This window comes from Equus quagga, chromosome 3, assembly GCF_021613505.1.
Source record: "Equus quagga isolate Etosha38 chromosome 3, UCLA_HA_Equagga_1.0, whole genome shotgun sequence".
Classification (NCBI taxonomy): Eukaryota; Metazoa; Chordata; class Mammalia; order Perissodactyla; family Equidae; genus Equus; species Equus quagga.
In genome coordinates this window covers 33,389,524-33,409,379 of record NC_060269.1, presented here as the reverse complement: position 1 = coordinate 33,409,379, position 19,856 = coordinate 33,389,524, and the positions used below count along the sequence as shown (strand labels likewise).

The 19,856-nt window shown below is 38.1% G+C and overlaps 1 protein-coding gene across 4 annotated transcripts in view; it reads left to right on the top strand.

The window, feature by feature from the left end:
• Positions 1 to 19,018, top strand: part of OTUD4 (OTU deubiquitinase 4) — a 46,513-nt gene extending 27,495 nt beyond the window's left edge. For 3 of the 4 annotated variants that reach the window (XM_046656941.1, XM_046656945.1, XM_046656944.1), the window contains exons 14-21: positions 2,670 to 2,832; positions 4,632 to 4,755; positions 5,052 to 5,107; positions 5,634 to 5,714; positions 6,635 to 6,773; positions 7,637 to 7,897; positions 8,947 to 8,987; positions 10,397 to 19,018. In XM_046656941.1, the coding sequence (XP_046512897.1) occupies positions 2,670 to 2,832; positions 4,632 to 4,755; positions 5,052 to 5,107; positions 5,634 to 5,714; positions 6,635 to 6,773; positions 7,637 to 7,897; positions 8,947 to 8,987; positions 10,397 to 11,608 (2,077 nt within the window). In that variant the 3' untranslated portion in view covers positions 11,609 to 19,018. The remainder of the gene's footprint in view (positions 1 to 2,669; positions 2,833 to 4,631; positions 4,756 to 5,051; positions 5,108 to 5,633; positions 5,715 to 6,634; positions 6,774 to 7,636; positions 7,898 to 8,946; positions 8,988 to 10,396) is intronic. The other variant, XM_046656943.1, reaches the window with a different exon arrangement.
• Positions 19,019 to 19,856: the final 838 nt, after the last annotated feature.

Sequence of the window (19,856 nt, the reverse complement as noted above, 5' to 3'; positions counted from 1 at the left end):
ACCTTTCTCCAGTATGACCTTGAGTTGATGACTCAACCCTTTTTATAAATAAAGTCACAGGCACGGGTACCAGGGGTTAGGACTTGAACATATCTTTTTGGGAGACACAGTTCCATCTGTAATGAATACCAATACTTCAAATATATTACATTTTTCTTTTTAGTTTAACAAACTATTTAGAATAGGAAATTAATTGATATTGTTCAAAATCCAAAATATTCAAAAGTTTCTTTATTGTGATAATTCTTCTTCCTATCCCTGTTTTCCCAGTGATCTGGTTTCCTTCTGCAGAGGCATCTAGTGTTAACAGACTCCTGCATATCCTCCCAGGGATACTTTATACATGTGTAAAAAGTACTTGCATATTCATAATCCAGTTTTCCAAAAGTTCTAATGAGAACAAGTGATTGAAAAATCAGAAGAAAGATGTTACCTGATCACTTGAAGTTGGTCACTGCAAACACGACCCTGAACATTGGCCTGAGTAGAATGGTCGAGGCTTTGCATTCTTGACACACCCCGCAACAATGTGAAGGGACCTCCGGGGCCCATGGTGGGTTACCTCTCCCAAGAAACAGAATTTGTGCTGTTAATCGACTATTGGAGGCTGAAGTCAGTTGTTTGGACATTGACCAGATTCCACTCATTAGCATCTGGTGACGTCCTGCCCAATGCAAGCAAAGTACCTAGGAGGACTAACCTATTTTGAATATTGACTTTGGAAACCTAAAAATATGAAGTAAATGTAGGAAGGTCATAGGCAGAAATGAGACTTTTCTTTAATAAAATTCTCATTTCTTAAAAGAAGCATTTTTGTCCCCTTGAACACAGGGATACCCTGTAGTGTCTTAAAGATTAAAAAAGAAGGTACACACAGACTACTAAATAGCTAATTTAAATATGCTTTTGTTTACCACAAACTGAATTTGTATCCAGTGTGTTTCTGGTGTCATATCCCATCTGCTGGGAGTTGGTAGAATGGTCAGACAGATGTGAAATGTCTGTCTTCTTAGGATCCTTTTCTTTTTTATGTGTTAGCTATGTATTACTTGGTATAGAAAAACACAAGTTGGCAGAACACAATGGGTAATAACATAGATATGAAACTTTAGAGAATTATTTTTGACATTGTGACAGATTATATAGCAACCTAGTTGTATCTGCAGTTTGTCTGCATTCACAGTGGCTGCCAGAGTAAAGTTTACTAGTATATTCAGACAAATTTAGTGACTGCTGATTAAATATTTGATTTTTTTTGAATCTAGGCAAAGTTTAGAATTTTATAGCTAATAGTCCAATTGATTTAAGCTCATTAGAGTTTATCTTGACTTTCTTTCTACTGTGTAACACATGAGTTTTGAATTCTAGTTACAGAATAAAAGAATTGTAATGTTGGGCATGAGACCTTCATGAACTGTGACTTTTTCATTTCTTTCTCATTGATACTGTCTCTTCCTTTGGAGAAAACAAAAAGAAATATAACAAAAACCAGGCAGGACTGCCATGTATGCTTTCATTATGCAAGTGCTGAAAATGATAGTAGTGTCATTGCTCAATGCCTCTCCTCCAGTTAGCGTCTCTGTGTGGTGGGTGGGGATGAGATGGACAGTTTAGGGTGAGGCGACATGGTGGTAAGGTGCTGTTAACTTTCCCAAGACTCCTGTTGCTTGCTCAGTCTTCTTTGGAGTCTTCTCCCACTGGGTTTTGAGAAGGACTAGTATAAGATTATGAGGGGCCCGACTTGCTCTCCTACTTTTTTTTTTCCCTAGTATCATTTGGGTTGACATTTTCCCTGTTGGAATTAGGGTATGATTTTAAGTGGGACTATTTGAGCACGTGAAGTGACTCTTCTTTATTTCGGAGGTAAAAAAAGCCAGATGGTATCATTGTGTTCTTCCCACTCTTTTTAGGAAGATTATATCTCTTTGTATTGTGATGACGTATTTTTCCTGTGGGTTTTAGATTTTCATTTCCCACTGTTGTGGAACTGTTAAACGTAGTAGAAATGGTCTTTATATTGCCTTAACACTAAGATAACTATGTTATAGGCTACTGGACTCTATTCATTAATTTGTCATCCTTCATTGACCAAAACTATATTGAGATGACAGTAGTCTTATCTGTGCAGTTAGTATCTAGCCTGGTACATGCTAATTTTCCTTCATCCCACCTTTCCATCTCCCTTAGTGGTGTCATCAGAAAGCAGGAGGATGGACCAAGTGTCTCCTCTGAGCATTCCCCTTACTTAAAAAATTGCAGTGCTTTTGATACCTAAACTAATAACTTTCCCTTTCTTTTGAAAGTGAATTCTTATGAAAGTATTGGAATATGGCATAAAGAATATAGACAGTGCTTTACATTTCTGTCCTGATGAAAAGGAAAAAAAAAAAAATCTGAATTATTTCTGTATCACTTGGAAGTGAGTTATATATTTCTTTTTCTTTTTAAATTTTTCCACCTATTGTAAGTTTGTCTTCTTAACGCTAACATATCCTAATGCTATAGGGACTTCATTTGCTAAACATTTATTATCAGGACGCCAAAAGTTGAATAATAATCACAGTATAGCTAAATTAGTCAAATATTTGTATTCCAAAAACGGCTATTTTATTTTAGGTACGCAGTACATTTTGTTTTTTTTCTCATGACAAGAATGTTTTATTTGACAGAAAACCTGATCGTGAGAGAGCTGAGGATTCTGATCACGCGAGTCGAGAATCGAACTATTTTGGCCTCTCCCCAGAAGAGCGCAGAGAGAAGCAAGCTATAGAAGAATCTCGTTTACTCTATGAGATTCAGAACAGAGATGAACAGGCTTTCCCAGCCCTTTCCGTATGTATAATAGAGATTTTAAAAGTTATCGCTTAAAAGTCTCTCCTTAATACAGTTTTTATATTAAGCCATAGTTTCTAATGATGGTAAGACTAAATCTTTTTAAACTGAAAGGTATCTTAAAGATCATGTAGTTGTCCCTCCTTTTCACATTTTTTATGAGGAAGATTAGGTCTAAAGACATTACTAGTTGGTGGCAGAGTTGAGGCAAGTAAATTGGTTACCTCACTTCTAGTTTAGTATTTTCTTTTGAACCAAAACACATTTATTTTGCTAGCTAGAGTAATGTGCAGTAGAAGTTCATGATTCAGTTAACAAGATACGTCTAGAAAATCACTGTTCCTTATTAAACACACAAGGACCTAATAACCTAGACTGTCTAATGAGAGCTGTCACTCTGAGTGTCTCCTCTTGGAGGTGATAGTATATGTAACCTGTGGCTTCACCTTTGCTCTGTGTGTCGGACACTGGGTTGATGAAAGAAATGTTCTCTACCTTTAGGTTTCTTAATTCTTTTGGAGGAGTCAGAAGGGAAGACAGTTCTCATGTAGAGTGAAGTAAATGCTCTTTACTGAGGGGAGGGTTCTGTGGGGAGGGTTCATTGGCAGCACAGGGGAGGGGTAACTGGTTCAGTTTGGGGGCACTGGGAGTCCTGAGCCTATGTTCTTTTAAATATTGGTAAGTGGTACCAAATAATTTGTGATCCAGAATGGTGGTTGGACACTTTTTCTTAACAGTGGATGAAACAAATGTATATAAAATGTTAGGGCCCCACACCACAATTCTCTGTTCTCTGGCCTTTGTGGAATCCTTTAGAGGTGTGAGATGCTTAGTTGGAAGCAGCGGATCTGGAATAGTAGTTCAGTCTTGCACAGGGGTTGGAAGAAGTGCCCACATCCATATATGAATTGGGCATGGTCTGTATGCTAAGTATATTTATCTTTATGCCATATGTTATTTTCCCATAACATTTAGTTAGTAAAAAACTACAGATCATTTACGGTTGTACTCATAGCTTTTTGTCCTTTTTTTCAATTTGGAAATGATAAAAATACAACTTCTGTCACGTGGGAATAGATTGTAAAATTTTTTGATTGTTGAAATGGGGTCTTCGTACTTAGACTAGGCAGTTTGATTCTTTCTTGGACTTGATTGTGACTCGGGTTTGTCTTCTAGAAAACTCCTGCCACAGAGGGCTGAGATCCTGTCTCAGCTGTGCAGCATTCTCTCAGAGTGCTGGAAGCAGAAAGGGCCTTCAGTGATACTTCAGCTTAAAAACCTGACTTAGTCCAGTCCCTTTGTTTCAACAATGAGATGGTTGGATCTCATGCAGAGCTTAAGTGATTTATTGACCGTCAGTAGCACTTCAGTGATAAGAATCCAGTGCACTGTCTCTCTTTGCACTTGGCTGTTTTTTCCCACAAATGCTGTATAACAGCTACTTTTGAAGGTTGGTGTGAAGGGTGCTATTCTTTGTGCAAAGAATGTAAGTGTAAGTTGCAAGGTGAACATTTGGTCAGGGTGGCTCCCTGAGATGGGGATTTGAAGTCTTACTACTAATTTAGGCCCAGGGTCTGATGGCCTAGTACTTCAACTTATTAATAAGCCTATTACTGTAGTGTATATAATTAAATAGGAAGCCTAGATTCTTTTTTTTGTAGTTTCAGAAGTGTAATGATATAGGGCTATGAATTTTAAGATTTTTAGTCAGATGTTTTAAGAGTAAGATTATAAGATTTTTGTTCATATATTTGTGGGTCAATCTTTAACACAAAGTGTTGGGTTTTGTTCATTTTAAGAGCTCATCAGTTAGTCAGTCAGCTTCTCAGAGCAGCAACCCATGCGTCCAGAGAAAATCATCACATGTGGGTGACAGAAAAGGAAGCAGGCGGAGAGGGGATCCCGAAGAACGAAAAGATAAAGGTGTGTTACTTCATTATTTGAATGCAGATGCTAGAGATCTGTGTCTGATTTAAAGTTACACATTGGGAAGAGAACCCTTACTTTTGAAATCAGGGAGCAGTTTATTGTCACATATCTCATGGTGGCAGAGAAACGTTAGCTCAAGCTAAAGCATGTTAAATGTCATTCTGAGAACTATTATTTGCTGACTAAACATGTTTCAGATAGCCCTTGGCTTTCTCTGTCTTCATATTTTGTTGTTCTGTTGTCGAACTTGACTAGTGGCTGATGCTGTCTTTTTTCTTGATCTGTTGCAGACTCTATCCATGGGCATGTTCACTTGGATAAAAAACCCGAGCCAAGCACATTGGAGGTACACGTTTTAAATGCTCATTGCATCTTTTCTTTTTCCTTAACACTGTGATAGTATAGCAGGAAGAAGTAGAAGGAGGAAATGGAGATGATGTCATCATTTTATATCTTAAGTGTTAGGGAAGTAGAAAAGCAGAGAAAAAAAATTGGGGAGAGATGACAGTGCTTGAGGAGAATTCACTCACAGATATAACCATTTCTTCAAGGGTACAGTATGACAACCTGTCCAAACTGGTGGAAAGTAGCTCGTACTTCCCATTACTCTGTAGTAGATTGAGATTTTTAAAGGAAGAACGTGCTGTTTTGAAATTATGCCCATAGTAACAATGGTGGCCCAGTACTTTGATATCATGAAGACACACAGGCAAAGTCGCCACCTGTTGGGAACCAGATATAATTGAAAAAACAGTCGTGAGAGGGTTCAGTCAGGTGCAGGTGGGGTGAACTATAAGGCAACCATGATTCTCCTAGAATGAGGGCCTTTGAAATACAAAATTACGCTTTTTCCTTTTTTTTTGCTTCCAAAGAATATTAGTGATGATAAATGTGCAAGAGTTTCATCACCGTCAAAGTCAAAGAAATTGGAGTGCCCACCTCCTGCAGAACAAGTAAGTATATTGTTGCATTTGACGTTGAGCGCTCCATTTTCTGGGTTTCTTAGCTGTGTGTATATGATCATTTAAAAACAGGAAACATCTGTATAGAAAATAGGAACGTTTATTTTAGCATCATAATTTGGGTGTAGTTATGAATTTTCTTTAATTCTGTTGTTGGTTAGTCTAGAATGTTCTCGGTTTTTATGGAGTGTTATTTTTTTAATCACCGTTTCCTGGACATTGAAGCCATTCTTCTGAGTTGATTTTGAATAAGTTTGTACTTGCTACCTTGTGTTGCCTTTCCGGTGAGTTGGTTTGAAAATTAGATTTTTGAAGGGAAATTATGAATTTCTATTTTATTTCAAAACTTTACAAAAGAGTTGTCTGTACCCTTAAGTTATTTCATAGAAGGGAGGGTATGTAATGATTGGAGTGATTAGAAAAATAGACATTTAAAAAGCAGTGCACCAATTTACCAGTTTAATGATGACGCACCGAGTTCTAGCACACATTTTGGCTCTTGGTCTAACACAGGAGTAGAGAATGGTCTGAGTCCTTGCCTTTCTGTTTACATCCTTCGTGTCAGAAAGCACATAATTTCATGGTATATCTTTGAGTGAGGCGCTGTTCTAGACTCATGAATTTCAAGGTCATTTTGCCTTAAAAGCAGTGCATTCAAGTTGCTTTACAGTTTGTTTCTAACTCTGCCAGTGACTTTTGACTTTTGGTAGGCAGTCTCTGGTTAGGATCAAATTTGTTTGTGTGGAATTTTTAGCTACTGTGTTTTTCTCTTTCATTTCTAAGACCAGAAAGACCATTTATATAGAAATTGCAGTTGTGTAAAAGGTAGGCAACTCAAGGTATATATTTGGTCGTTAAAATTAGTGTTAAGCAAAATGAACTCTTGTCTTTTTCCACCCCTCTTGTTGAAGAAGCCAGCAGAACACGTGTCTTTGTCAAATCCAGCTCCCCTTCTAGTTTCTCCAGAGGTACATCTAACTCCTGCGGTGCCTTCTTTACCAGCCACTGTGCCAGCCTGGCCAAGTGAACCTACAACTTTTGGACCAACAGGTTAGATAAGATTTTTAAAAATCCAATAAACCAGCCAACAAAAGCCTTTCCAAGTCAGAAACTTCAAATTCTTGAGTGAGAGCTTGACCTCAGAGCAGGGTTAGGTGTGTGGAGCCTCACAGAGCTTTTTGTGCTCCTCTGCTTTGTTGTGTGTCCACTGTGGGAGGGCCAAGTTCATATGATACTTATTTGAGATAAGCCTTCAGAATCCCAGGAGTAGGAAGTTTGAGCTGGTTATCTCCACTGGTTGCTTTGGTTTCTCAGCCCTGGCACCACTGTTGGCATCCCTCATGGACCAGCTCTTTATGGCCCCCCATTGAACCCTTTGCCAGGCTCTATGTCTTACATATGTTTATAAGAGCTACTATGAGAAGACATTGACCCACAGCTTGTTTCCTGAGCTCGTTTCCTCCTTTGTGTCCAGGAGGGTCCTTGGTTGATAGAAAAGGTACTTTAGACTGCTTAAGTACACACCTTTTTACCAGCTATATCAATTGTACATCATTCTTTACTTTATTTTTTTTCTTTTGGTGAGGGAGATTGGCCCTGAGCTAACATCTGTTGCCAACCTTCCTCTTTTTGTTTGAGGAATGTTATCACTGAGCTAACATCTATTCCAGTCATTCCCTATTTTGTATGTGGGACAGTGCCACAGCATGACTTGATGAGTGGTGTGTAGATGTGTGCTCAGGATCTGAACCTTTGAACCCCAGGCCACTGAAGTAGAGCGTGTGAACCTAACCACTATGCCACCAGGCTGTCTTCTAGCATTCTTAACATTTTAACTTAGTGTAAACTTATATTTGTAGAGGAAAATTATTTTCACCTTTATATAGTTTTTGATTTTTTTTCCTCTCTTGTAGGTGTTCCTGCTCAAATTCCCGTTTTGTCTGTGACACAGACTCTGACCACTGGACCCGATTCTGCTGTGTCCCAAGCTCATTTAACACCCTCTCCAGTTCCTGTGTCAATACAGGCAGTTAACCAGCCCATGATGCCTTTGCCTCAGACAATGAGCCTTTACCAAGACCCACTCTATCCTGGGTTTCCTTATAATGAAAAGGGAGATCGAGCCATTGCACCACCTTATTCACTGTGTCACACTGGGGAGGACCTGCCTAAAGGTGAGGTCCTTCTCCGAGTTCAGTCTGTTTTATTTACCACATACTGATACAGGTTCAGTGAGAAATGTGAGCAGAGGTCAGAAGTCCTTTTGCCGAGTAAGCCAGAGGACTCCCTGGGGAAGGACAGCAGAGGTTTGGCTGGTAGTCAGCCACGCTCCTGTTTCAGCTTGTGTTTGATTGGAATATCTTCTTTGTGTTTAGTAACTGCCCCTCCCTCTGTGTCATTTTTTCAAAAAAACAGACTAAAACTATTTTGAATTTAGTCTTAATAATGTTACTAACCAGATAACTAAATATTTCTGAGTTTTCTCATAACTGGTCTGGTTTTTGGAAGTACTCATATTATTTCATCCATGAAAAAGTTATAGAGAAGAATGAATATAATAGGTAACAGCTGTCATCATATAATGTACTACAAGCAACAATATATTTTTTTAAAGAATTCTTTTAAAATTTGTCTGTTCCCCGTCCCTTTTAAGGGAATTTTAGTTTGCAGAATTTCCTATCTGTAGAAAAACCGGAAGAGTAATGCAGTGACTGTATGCTCTTCACCTGGATTTTTATGGGTCATTTGGTTTTATTAGGGGTTTGATGGTTGAGTCTGTAGGTAACTGACTGATGTCAAATGAATACCTGGGCTAATACCATCCTACTAAATCTCAGGTTATTAATGAGTTAGGTTTATGTTGATTTTACCCTTATCCCCCAATATTTTTGTCATAATTTTTTAAACTCCACAGAGAAGTTGAAAAAAGAAATACAGCGAACTCCTGAGTTTCCTTCACACAGATTTGACTTTAATCAGATAAAAAATCTCAATTTTAGCCATTTTGGGACTTAGCATAGAGAAAGCATATTGAACCTAGAATTACCCTACAGTGGCAGAGTCTGGTCTGGTTATTTTATAGTTTTTAATCTATGTTTTATATCACAGGCTAGAGAAAACAATTCCAGTAGGCAAAATTGTCTTTAGAACTATATATTGTTTGAGGACAATGGAAAAAAGCTTTTTGAATGTATAATTTTAGTGATGATTTGTTATTTTTCAGATAAGAACATTCTTCGATTCTTCTTCAATCTTGGTGTAAAGGTATTCACATTTTTATCATTTAAAGTTATTTTTTTAAGTTAACAGCTTAACTATTATTACTATTTAAATAATATTAACTCTTAGCCTGTCAATCAATCACCTAAGGTTCATTAAATCTCATTGAGAACTACCATTTTCAGGACTGTATTGTTTAGTTTTGGTGGTGATTGAGACTCCAGTATTTGCTTGCTTTTCCTTTTAATTGGCAGCGGTTTCACGTTGTCAGTATATTCAGGAAATAGCCCCGTCCGTGAGCAGCCTGGTGGAAATGTCCTTACTGAGGAATTAACTGAAAGATCTGGGTTTGAAGTTCTGTTCCGTCACTTTTTAGCTGTGTAGCACTGGGCAGGTCATTTAGTGTATCTGAGCCTAGCTGTTTTCATTTATGGATTCTTACACCTGCTTTGGTTGTTGAGAGGATCAAAGGAAGTAACGTGAAAGTACTCCTATGGAAGGTGGTGTGCTCATTAGCAGAGTGGAGGCATCCTTTGGGAAGTGGTCAGCCTAGAAATAGCTTGTCTTAGAAAGAGGCTGGAGAATTCCACGTCCTTGTCAGTGCTGTGTTCTCTCCTGTCTTGGGTTAGTTTCTGTGGGTTCTAGACTAAAAATATGAAATGAAGTGTCTACTATAGCCTCCTGACCAGCTAATAAAAGGAGACTTGATTAATTTCACCATCAACTGCATTCATTGCCTAGTTTTATGCTTATCTAGTTAATATTGGCTTTAGCTAATTGGTTAATTAGCCAATTAGCTGGTAAATTTTTCTTTGTGTTTTGGTCTCTAGCTGAACCTCTGCAGGAGAAGGATTTGGAGTATTTCGTTTTCAGTCTCACCCTTCTCTGACTAGAGGTCTAACTCTCATCTTGGAGGAGGAGTGCTCTGGGGGCTCCTAGACCTGTGGAGTGCTAATGTTGTGCATCCTCTGCTCCTGTACCAGCATTTTTCTGGTAGAACAGGTCCAGAGCAGTTAACTAGTTGGCTTGGGGTCACACAGCGAGTTAGTGGTAGAGCCAGAACACAAATGCAGGTCAAGCTAAGTAGCCAGTGATAGAGATACTTGAAGCTGGAGGCTCGAATGCTGATGTTTGTTGTTTGTGAGATCTGCACCACTCAGAATTATGTCAATGCATTTATATCCAAAGGATGGAATTAATGATCATGATAATCTGTGGATGGGTTCATTATATTGTCTCCTGTCAGCCTCTATACCAAGACTTTGGGTTGGTTTCAGGATAGGAACAAGGAATGGGGTCTTAGAGCAGTGACTTAATTTTGTAATTCCTTTTCATGTTGCATATCACAGTGATCTAGTATTTGGACTGCAGATTATATGATCTTTGCAGGCATGAGAAACTTATTCTTTTTCCCCTCTTTTTGTTTATCTTAACTGTTTTTTTGTCTCTTCTAGGCATATAGTTGTCCCATGTGGGCCCCGCACTCTTACCTGTACCCTTTGCACCAGGCCTATCTGGCAGCCTGCAGGATGTACCCAAAGGTCCCTGTCCCTGTGTATCCTCAAAACCCTTGGTTCCAAGAAGCTCCTTCTGCTCAGAATGAAAGTGATTGTACCTGTACCGACGCACACTTTCCTATGCAGACTGAGGCCAGTGTTAATGGTCAGATGCCACAGGCAGAGATTGGACCACCAACATTTTCTTCACCTCTGGTTATCCCTCCATCTCAGGTGTCTGAAAGTCATGGACAGTTGTCTTACCAGGCTGATCTTGAATCTGAAAACTCTGGACAGCTTCTTCATGCTGAATATGAAGAGTCACTAAGTGGCAAGAATATGTTCCCACAGCCGTCCTTTGGACCCAATCCATTCTTAGGCCCAGTTCCCATTGCACCTCCTTTCTTTCCTCATGTTTGGTATGGGTACCCTTTTCAGGGATTTGTAGAAAATCCAGTAATGAGGCAGAATATTGTTTTGCCTTCTGATGAGAAAGGAGAATTGGATCTGCCCCTGGAAAATTTGGATCTGTCTAAAGAATGTGGTTCAGGTCCAGCAGTAGAGGAGTTTCAGGAGGCCAGAGGTGAAGGCACACATTGTCTCCCTGAAGCCAGTGTGAGTAAGCATGAAGGCCGGGTGGAGCAGTCGTCCCAGACACCTAAGGCAGATCTGGCATTGGCTTCCGTCCCTCCTGTAGCAGAGGGAAAGGCTCCTCTTCCCACTCAGATTCTGAACAGAGAGAGAGAAACTGTGCCTGTCGAACTTGAGCCTAAAAGGACCATTCCAAGTCTGAAAGAAAAACCAGAAAAAGTGAAAGATCCTAAGACTGCTGCTGACGTGGTCAGTGGGGCCAACTCTGTGGATAGCAGAGTGCAAAGACCAAAAGAAGAGAGTTCAGAAGACGAAAGTGAAGTGTCTAATATTCTGAGAAGTGGTAGATCCAAGCAGTTCTATAATCAGACTTACGGAGGCAGGAAGTACAAAAGCGATTGGGGCTATTCTGGTAGGGGAGGATATCAACACGCGAGAGGTGAGGAGTCCTGGAAAGGGCAGCCAAGCAGAAACCGAGACGAAGGTTATCAGTACCATCGCAATGTCAGAGGACGGCCGTATAGGGGGGACAGGAGAAGATCAGGGATGGGAGACGGCCATCGGGGACAACACACTTGATGGTTGTTGCTGCGGGATTTTAGAGCAGAAACCCTTTCTTAGGTGGAATGTTTCTGAAGGCTTTAAAAAAATACATTAAAATAAAAACCCAAATTGGAACTCTCTCCTCCCCTCCCCCTTTACCCTCACTCCCATCTTGGACAACAGATTTTGGATATGCATTCAAGGGGGCAGGTGAATTCCTGGCATTGCCATTTTTCTTTGTTCAAAATCTGTTTATTGGGTGACTGCTCCCATAAAAAGTAGAAAATGTTTGTTAAAGTATTTTTTATAAACAGCTTAATATAAAACATTATAGATTTAGCGTTTGGTTTTTTTCCTCATATAAGTTTAATTTCAAATGTTGGAAATGTGTGCTTTATAGTGTTTACTAAAGTGACAAGAAAATATACCATTTGACACACTATAGATTCCAAAACATAACATTGCACCAAATAGAAATGTATATTTTATTATGCAATGCCTTAGTCATAAACTGGGCTCAAACAATTCTTAGCCTAAAACACTGTTGTCTTTTGAAATGCTTCCAACCCAAAGGCCTTTCATCTCAGTATCTGTCAAACTTGAATAATGTCTTCTCTTTAATATTACACATAAGGCAGCCTATTAACCTGTGTCTTAGAAATGTTGTATATAGTTCTTTTAATATTCATAGGGTATATTTTTGAATTTTGGTGAGTATTTGTTGAACTTGAGATCGCGTACAAGAACAGATGTTTAAGAAATAATAGGAAATCTAATGAAATGGCTGTTTCCACCAAGAATTCTTAGCACTGGTGTAAATATCATGGTGCCTACTCGAAAGAAATGTAGATGCTATGCATTTTGAAAATAATCTGCATCTGTTAAAACTGCAGAAATTTTTTAATGCCACTTTAACACTAATGCACTGACAGATTTAAATATTTTGTGAGAAGAAAAGTTAAATTTTTAGCTTGACAGGTTTCTATAGAGTTACTGTGTTTTGTTTTTCTCTTTGCACCATTAGTTATGTATATCACTTTACATTTGCATGTTCAATTTGTCACGGCTGGAACTATTGTACAAAAAAGGATGATTGTGACTTCTAGTTCTTTTCTAGAGGATGCTGCTAGAAAATGGTTTTGCTTTGCATTTTTATAGCTTGTCAACCCTTTGGTAACATGTCTCTGATCCTGCTTCCTTCCAGTCTTTGCAGTATTCACTAGAAGTTCCCTTTGCATGTTGCACTCTGTTCTCATTTGGAGATTTGACTCTGAATTAACACAGTATTCATTTATCTGTGTTACTGTGTAAAAATAACTGTAGCTTATATTTCTTATTTGTACATACCAATGTGAAAATCTACCCTTTTTTATGTTCTCTTTTGATCAGGAAGTTTGAGTGCTATGCAAATAACGTAGTAATTTCTCTTTGCATGCCACGTGTAATATACCTAGCCAAAAATAGGTTTTTTTTTTTTTTAAAGCAAATTACTTTAAAAGCAAATACAATTCACTTGAATTTGACAAACTGAAGCAGATGAGTTTTCTGGGTTCTCTGATAACCCGCAGGAATGTTGGGATGCCAGCTAGGCTCAGTGAATCTCCGCTGTACTGTAATAATGGTTATTTACCTCTGTGGTTTTAATTACCTAATGTCTGTGTAACTGCTGATTTGAGTAGTGATTAGCATTTAGATGTTTTGTAACATAGGATTTTAGACAGCACTTTGAAAGATAACATTTTATTATGATGGTGCTAGGTAAAAATTTGTAAAGACTGGGATGGTTGTGTGGAAAAAAATTCTTGAGAGAACCTGTTGAAAGGAACTTCTGTTGTCACCTTCTAAAGCTAGAACAATTGAGGAAGGTACTCCTTAAGCCATTTTTTTCTTAGTTAACATCAACAGTTGTTATGAAATGAAGATTAGAGGGTCCTCCACTTTCAGCTAATGCTTTATTATGTAGAATTAGCCTAACCTGATAATTTTTATGAAAATCACATTTACATACAATGACTAGATTTAAGAGTTCAATAGTGTGATCTCAGGAGTCCAAAAGAAATTGCTATTTCTAGTGTCCTTTGTTTTATTGACTGGGATTTGATTGTCTCAGTTTCTTCTGGAAATGTTTAAAAATTGGATAGGAAAGAATACTGCTCATTTCTTCACTGTCACTCTGTCTTACCTCAATTGAGTAACAGAATACTCTATAGTTCCTGAAGGAAATACTGATTTCTTTCCTGTTTTCCATAACTTACCTCCAGGACATGATGGAAACAGTGCTGAAAGAGAAGTTTAGGAGATGGTACTTTACTCAGTGACCTCTGGAATAAAAGAACTCTGACTTTTGTTAATTAGTTTTAAAATTATCAGTCTTTGTATGAAGGTCAGTTTTGTTTTTCTCCTTTAGGTTTGTTTGTATTAGCCCAGGGGATTTTGCCTTATGCTGAGGTCAAACTAGGGCCAAGCAAGCTTTTGTCGTCCTCCATTTTAACTGAATCAGAGGTATGTTGACATGAACTATAATGTTTCTATATAAGAGAAAAACAAAAGCTTAGAAGTGAGAATCATTTGTATTTTGAGTTGGAAATTATGGAACTTGACTGTATTATGATCTTACACATTTTGAAGAACAAATGTTTAGAATGACCAAAGCTCACCTTTCTTTTTCGTTTTAGGTAGTTGCTTTTGCTAAACTTGACTGCTGTCCCTTTCCTTTTAGTATCGTGTGTATTTCTCTTCAATTTCATTTCCTCTCAGATCAATCTTCAACTCTTGCTCCATGTACTGGTTGGCAGCAGGATGTTAGCATCTGTGTAGTCCTCATTCGTTTCCTGGTAACCCATGCGTTCATTTTCACGGCTGACCTAAGCTCAGACCCTGCCTTGACCTGGTAGGAGTGGGTTTTCCCAAACCACAATGCTGATACAGCTTATTTGATGCAAACTATACTTGCAGTGTTTCCTTTGTGACTCAAGGTTGAATTAAAATGCCTGTGAACTGCAAACTTGCTTATGATTGACTTGGTGCAATACAGTTCCTTTCTAACCATTTCTGGTTTAGAAAACATTCAGCCATCCTAGAAACTAGCAATATTTATTTATGCCTCATTTATTTTACCTTCACTTTTAGATGAGGTAACCTTAGTCTTTCACTTCTGGGTACTAAGCAAGGTCCATTTTAGTGTAGCTGAGGAGAATGCATATTTGGCTACACTATTTCTGTTTACTGTATTTTGCTTCCTATTTAATGTCTAAATGCTATTGTGTTTTTGTTTAAAATCTTAATGGCTCAGTTCCAGTATGTCACTTTCAAAGAACTAAGGTTTTGCTACTAGTGTCAGCCATTTACTCTCCCACTAATTGGGATCTTTTCCCCCTGAAATGTTTTAGAAAATCCTAGAAGAGGGTGGGTGCATGTCTTAATGCTGGGAAACAGCAATTTTGGGGTTGAATTTACTTGAATGGATTAAAAATTGCATTGTTACAGAGCTAGAAAAAAGTTTATGTATGAAAAATAATAGCCTTACACTGAGTACAAATAATACTTAAAAGCATGTGAAGATGTGATCATTTGTGATGTTACTTGTAAAAAAGTATATATACATATCTTTTGAAGTGTTGAAAGGAAAATAGTACTTTATATTCTTTATCATATCACATTTTGTAAGTGTTGAATATATTCCTGTTTATTTTTCTATGTTCTGTTTTGTAGCCTTAAGAAGTGTTTCAAACATATCTGAATGTATAAAATAAGAGTAAATGCCCTACATGGTGTGATGCTGCATTATATATAAAACTGTGTGCATATATATAAAATTTTGTCTCTTGATTCTGCTTGTGATTCTTTGGTTCCAGGGTTAACCAAGTAATATAGCATATAAATCTTAGACGAATTTTAGTCAAACTTCTAAAAGTAGGAGATGGTTTCCATGGTTTTTATCCAGGCAGAAGTTAATTCTAGTATGTGCAACTAAACACATAGGCTTTATAATCCATGGGGTAGGTAACTCTTCTTTTCCCTACTTTATATATATAGCCACACACTGCAGAACAACGATGCCTGGTATATATGACAGTGGTCGACGTAGCCTAGGTGTGTAGGTTATGTCATGTAGGTTTGTTTAAGTACACTCTGGTGTTCACACGATGATGAAATTAACTAATGATGTTATTTCTCAAAGTGTCTCTGTCGTTAAGCAACACACAACTGTATAATAAAACTGACAGGCCAAGTAATTTGAGTAAGGTCATGCATCTAACAAGTGGTAGAATGTGGATTTGAACCTAGCTCAGTGGTTTTAGAGCTAATGGCGATGTGTGGAATATCTAAGAATTTATGGATTTAAATGGCCCTTTTTTTTAAAGTTAGTATTCAGTAATATTTGTCTTCTGAAGAAAAGTAAAGCAAATCTTTTCGAAGTTTTATTTGAAAACAAAGGTAGCAAGTATACATAAGGTACTTTGAAAACCCAAGTTTCTTAAGGCTGTATTTCTACATTAAATCAAGTCACCTAAGAATATTGCTAGTCAATACTTGTTTAACCTACTTACTATTTGGACTGTTTTAGAATAGCTTCCCCAGAAAGCACAGCCTGAAAAAAAGCTTCATTCAGTGCAAGTGTTTGATAGAAAGGTGATCTAGGAACAAGGGGCAGCAAGCAGGGAAGGACAAGTTGGTTAGTCCTATAGGCTGGTTTGGGACTGCCTGAGGGAGGTGAGTGAGGGGGGGCAGTATAGAACCTTGGGGGGATTGCAGGGAGAAAGGAAGGAGAAAAGGGGGAAGCCTTTATCTGTCAGCTGGGTGAGTGCCAGTGCCTCTCCCCACTGAGTCAATGCAGAAGCCAGAGGATGGGGAGGATAGCAACGCGGATGTCTGTTGGTGCTGGGTGAGCCCTTGGAGAATTGGTTGCTTGAAGTGGATGGGATAAAAAGGTGAGACAGGTGACCAGTGCTCCACAAGAAATATCCTATACAGGGTTTCTTTGAAAGTTTTCTATATTAGAAGGGCCTGCTTTTCACTTTGAATATTTGTTAACACTTTTACTTGACTTTTAGGTTCATGTCTAGGGAATAGTATGAGAATCTAAACTACAAAACAAGTCAACACAGCTTCCCTTCATAACTAAATTTATAAGCTCATCCAAAAGTGTGAATCATGCACTCCCCAGAATAGTGAAGCTTACAGACATTGGTACAAACGTGTTAGTTTTTAGATTAATCCTATGAGTTTATTAGAGAAGCTGGAGCTTCAAAGTCAACCCTTTATAAATACATACCATTCCTGTAATTACATTTTATTTTTCACATTTAGAAAAAATCTTATAAAGATTAAAGATGTGAACTGTGTGGTTCTTATGGCCTCATATTCTTTTGGATATTCTACCTAACTGGCAAATTATTAACAGATTTCAACAACAAAAATTCTGTATAATGTAACTTTTTTCTTTTAAATTAAAACTGGCTTTAGATTAACTGCCTTCAGGAGTAGAAAACAATGTAATGCTATGTACCTACCTAGGGATATACCTGTTAGTGTGTAACTTGTTGCATGCTTCCTGTAAGTTACTTTGTACATTAGGAGTTAGTAAAAGCATTTAAGTCCTTTATAATTTTATAAGCTATGTTTACACATCAGTTCCAGAAACGGAGACCAGAAACCAGTAGCAGTAGACATGAAGTGACACCAAGGCTGCACTCCATGAGAAAGGATGGATGGACATGGTTGCCAGTCTCAGCTGAGAACTGTGTAGGTAAGAGACAGACTTGGGCACGTGCAAGGTTGGTGGCTGGAACTAACATTTGCATTAAAGCCAGGAGCACCTCAGTAATAGTAGACATTTTCTGTAGACAAACCTCTCCTGGCCTGGGTTCTAGATTTTTACAGGAAAAAAAAACCCACAACAAAACCCTGAGGATGTTATCACATTTGTTTAGGTTTGAGGTCCAGGAATCTGCAAGCTAAGATGAAAAGTGGTTCCAAACTGATCATACACTTGGGTCACCTGGCAGAAGCAGACAGAAAGCCTTTGGAAAGGCAGACCTCAGCCAAGGAACCAAGGTTACTTTAACAGAAAACCAGTTTGACTTATTGTAACTTAAACAAATAGGGATTTATTTCCATTTCATAAGAAATCTGGAGAGAAGTGGCTGCTAGCAATTGTCCAGTGTTTGATGTCAGGACTAGCATCCTTGTGGCTTTCTTGGCATTTCCTTTGTGTCACCTTATATGCACAACACATCCACAAGAAGCAGTACCAGATATGTATCTCCTTTTATTAGGAAAGCTAGAGGACTTCCAGAAACACCCCAGAAGATTTTTACTTTCAACTTACTGGCTAGAACTGGTCAACATGGCCATGCCTAGCTGCAAGAGAGTAGGAAAATATAGAAGAGGATTGTCATGGTTGTCTTAGCCCAATTATGACCCACCCTTGGGGGCTGGGCACACTGCCTACCCTATCAAATTGGCAAGGAAGGAGGTGCTGGTGAGTAAGAGGTTGGAAGGAAAAGGGGACTGTTTGGCCTTAGAATTTTCACAGATAAAGCCTCACTGAACATCAGCTCACAAATTAAAATAATACAAGGAAACGATCCTCCCAAGAGGAAGAGGTAGCAGACACATTACAAAGCAATACATGAGTTAAATGGACAGGCTCTAAATATTTCAAAAGATTAAGACAATGGAATAAAAAAATTAAAAAATTATAAGCTTCTGAACTGCTATCTTGAAAATTCTTGTTGCTTCTCTAATTTTGCTGTCTCTTCAGTCTCTACTTTGAGCATGTAGAAACCTCGAACTTAAATCTTGAAGGCACAGGAAATCCTCTACAACCTGCCCGTGTGCATCCTTTCACTAACCTCTTCAATGCCTGTGCTGATTCTACCTGACCTGACATGTATTCTACTTTACATGGATTACCTTATTATTTATCCTTAGAGGTGCTGTTTTTCCTGGGAGCTACTTCCTTCACGCTTTCTGACTCTCCAACCCAGAACTATTTCTCTTCTGAGCGCTCATAATACACCAGGCACTGGACTAAGAGCTTGACATACACTATCTAAATGTTAATGAATATGAAATTATAGAACCTACTGAGTAGTTGTCCAGTCTTCCTACTTTCTCTCTGGCAAGTAGATTCATTCCTTCAACACAGTAGGCAAAGTACACGCCAGACACCAAACTCTACACTGAGTTATAAGCAAGAGATACTGGACTGGACTTGAAGACGCCATGGTCCAAACTTAGGTTAACTTAAACTGCTTTTGTCAAGACCGCTGTACACTAGTTGAGCATCATAAATGTGGATTATCTTGGGGCCAGCGCCATGGCCGAGTGGTTAAGTTTGCGTGCTCTGCTGCAGCGGCCCAAGGTTTTGCCAGTCCAGATCCTAGGCACGGACATGGCACCGCTCATCAGGCCACGCTGGGGCAGCGTCCTTCACAGCACAACTAGAAGGACCTGCAGCTGGAATACACAATTGTGTGCTTGGGGGCTTTGGGAAGAAGAAAAAAGGAAAAAAATCTGCAACAGATGTTAGCTCACATGCCAATCTTAAAAAAAAAAAAGTGGATTATCTCTTTATTGAAGATTTGAAAACTTACATGATTTCTACAGTTGATATGTACAAAATTCGAAAGATAATGGGTATATGTGTATTATGTCTCCTATTCTTTAACCATCAAGTTAGCCTTCCCAAAAAGCAATAGTAAGTTTCTAGACTATCCTTTTGTGTATTTTAGTATTTTGTATAGTTTCATGTAAATGGTGTATATTATATAAACTGTGTTGCACCACCTTTTTTGCTTAGAGATTTTTTCCCAATCAGGACATATTGAGCAGTCTCATTCTTTTTAATAGCTAACATCTGCATTGAAGGTCTATTTGAGTTGGTATAACTGGTTTTATAGAAAAACTTTTTTCTTCTGTTAGCAACTCTAAGACCTTTCTTTTCTATTGCTATATAAAATTTCAGTAAAATCTAAATACGTATTTTTAAAATTTAATTTACATGAAAAACTAACATATTCTGTCATTAGCAACAAGTAGAAAGAACTGTGCTCTTATATCACAAGTATTTTCTTTGGACAGAATATGGATCATTAAATAAAAATAGCTTTTGTCTTATTTTATTCGATATATGAAATAAGCATTCACAAATTTAACCTATCCTTAAAGTAGGCACTACTTATTTTAGTATAATCCCATTTATGTACAAAATAAACCCTTTACATATTCACACTTAGTAAGTGCAAAGCATGAAAGGATATATATTAACAGCAAACAC